Source organism: Sardina pilchardus, chromosome 17, assembly GCF_963854185.1.
Source record: "Sardina pilchardus chromosome 17, fSarPil1.1, whole genome shotgun sequence".
Lineage (NCBI taxonomy): Eukaryota > Metazoa > Chordata > Actinopteri > Clupeiformes > Clupeidae > Sardina > Sardina pilchardus.
Window position 1 is genome coordinate 20867888 of NC_085010.1, and position 2500 is coordinate 20870387.

The 2500-nt window shown below is 47.0% G+C and overlaps 1 protein-coding gene across 1 annotated transcript in view; it reads right to left on the bottom strand.

The window, feature by feature from the left end:
* Positions 1-2500, bottom strand: part of LOC134062018 (inactive dipeptidyl peptidase 10-like) — a 107659-nt gene that overhangs the window by 53683 nt on the left and 51476 nt on the right. Inside the window, exon 2 of the mRNA XM_062517891.1 lies at positions 1456-1600. Coding sequence (XP_062373875.1) covers positions 1456-1600 — 145 coding nt within the window. The remainder of the gene's footprint in view (positions 1-1455; positions 1601-2500) is intronic.

The window sequence follows — 2500 nt, forward strand, 5'->3', positions numbered from 1 at the left end:
CTGTCCTCATTGATCCACTTTTGACTGATTCACTAGATGCCAGCTAATGCAGCTGAGTTGAGTTGAGGTCAGTACGCGGCCATACATTAGACGCTGGGGCTAGGATATGGAATCCAATAAGCGGCTACATTGACCTTGACTTTTGTTTAGGTCGCACCGTCTCTCAAGGGACTCTGGCCAAAAACGGTCACCGCTGTGCTGTCTGACGCCTATACAGTAGAACTCTGTACCAGTTAGGGACGGTCTGAAATATGCCCGAGCGAAACCCATTGAATGCATGGACTGAGAAGCACAACGTCCTTAATATTCCTTCAGATCTTTCATATTCATCTTCATTTTCTCCGGAACCGTACAACAAATCGTGGGTGTGTAATGGAACCGATCCTTCATAAAGAAACACACTCCATTAATTTCTCTTTAATGTGTCTGTCTGTGGTCGCCAATTCTTTAATGACCCCTGGATCCATTTACAAATACTTTACATTCCCTTCCACATTACCCCTGGAGAGAATGAGCTTCTCCCTCAAACGTGAGGTAAGTCGGATTATGATACTGGAGGACGCAACAGCAGGAACCACATTCCGCGTCACTACACACACAATTGCCTTAATGTGTGTGTACTGCTATACACACAATTACCTTAATTCATGTTTGATACGGCTTTCTCTGCTCTATCAACCTAAATCTGTGGGCTTCGGCTCTTGATGTGGAAACCGTGACCTATACCCTACACATATGGTAACACAAGATTAGCATATTACTTACGCTTGGATGTAAAAAGGTCTTAAAATTATTGAGATATGCTTAAATTAATCTTAATCTGCCCCGGAGCAATGCAACCGCTCTTAATGTGAAGTAAGGGAACTTGATATAGAGTCAGTTTCTGCTTAATCTGTTGGTATGCTGTGCCAGCCTTTGAATCATGCCCAAATGCAAGAATAAATTTGCATGTTATCCTCTTAAAAACCCCCTGATATAGGCTGCATGTGTGTTTCAAAGTGTGTCATCACTACAGTCAGCACAAATCTATTTGTCCCTTAAACATTTCCTGAGAAAAATGTACATATCCCAGTATCATAATTGTCAGTAGAACTCTATCTGTCATTCCCTCACACATTTATGGGTAAATGGAATGGTGCATGTACACACACACACACACACACACACACACACACACACACACACACACACACACACACACACATAGGCTACACACACACACACACATACACACACACACACACATATAGAAAGTATACTGATAAACGGTATGTAGCACCGTGCATACCATGTGTACGTGGTGCATAGAAGGCCATTAGGTATACAGTACATGGATGGCTGTTGAGAGCTTTTAGTGTTTTTCTCCATGTGAGAGCTGCTGCTCTGCTGCTATGGTGCTCGACTCTTCCCAGTCATGGAGACACTCTGAGCTCCTCAACTAACCCCGCATCGCACCGCACCGCATCGCATCACACCGCACCTGTCCACACCAGACTCTCCCACACCGCATCACACCGCACCTGTCCACACCAGACTCCCCCTCACCGCACCGCACAGCACCTGTCCACACCAGACTCCCCCACACCGCATCGCATCGCACCTGTCCACACCAGACTCTCCCACACCGCATCGCATCGCACCTTTCCACACCAGACTCCCCCACATCCCATCACATCTCCCCACACACCGCGCCGCACCGCACCGCACCGCACCACACCACACCACACTACACCGCACCTCACCGCACCGCACTGCACCGCGCCACACCACGCCACACCACGCCACACCACGCTACACCACGCTACACCACACTACACCACACTGCACCACACCGCACCACACCACACTACACCACACTACACCACACTACACCACACCGCACCCACCACACCACACCACACTACACCACACCACACTACACCACACCACGCCACACCACACCACACTACACTACACCACAACGCAGCACACCACGCTGCTGTGTGCATTCTTCTCGTCATTAGTCTTGCAGAAAGTGGACACTTTTATCTGGAGCGATTAATGATGCGCTGGAGGACTGTCACTTATCTGCCACGGTGGCGGTGCCCACGGCAACGCTGAACTCCGTTCCAAAAACCCCAGCCCTAAATCAGCTGTTTACGAAACATAAATGTTTGAACACTTACGGGTAAATACAGTAAAATACCGCATATAAGCACCGCTAATGAGAGCCGACTATCTGGAACAATAAAAAATAACGAAGCAAGTCTTTTGGATCAGCTCAATGCTTTGAGGGATTGGTGGGAAGTGTGTGACAGACACAATCTGTCTCTGCAAAATTAATATATAAATACACACCAGCTAAAAAATCGGAATAAAACTGTCTATCAGGCTCTTAGCGCTGGCATGAAAGTCATTTGGGACTGGAATGGTAAAAATAGACGATGTTACAGTAAACCCTTTTCTCTTTTCTTTAAAAAAGAAACAAAGCAGAGAGATTAAGAAAGAGGGATAGAGAGAG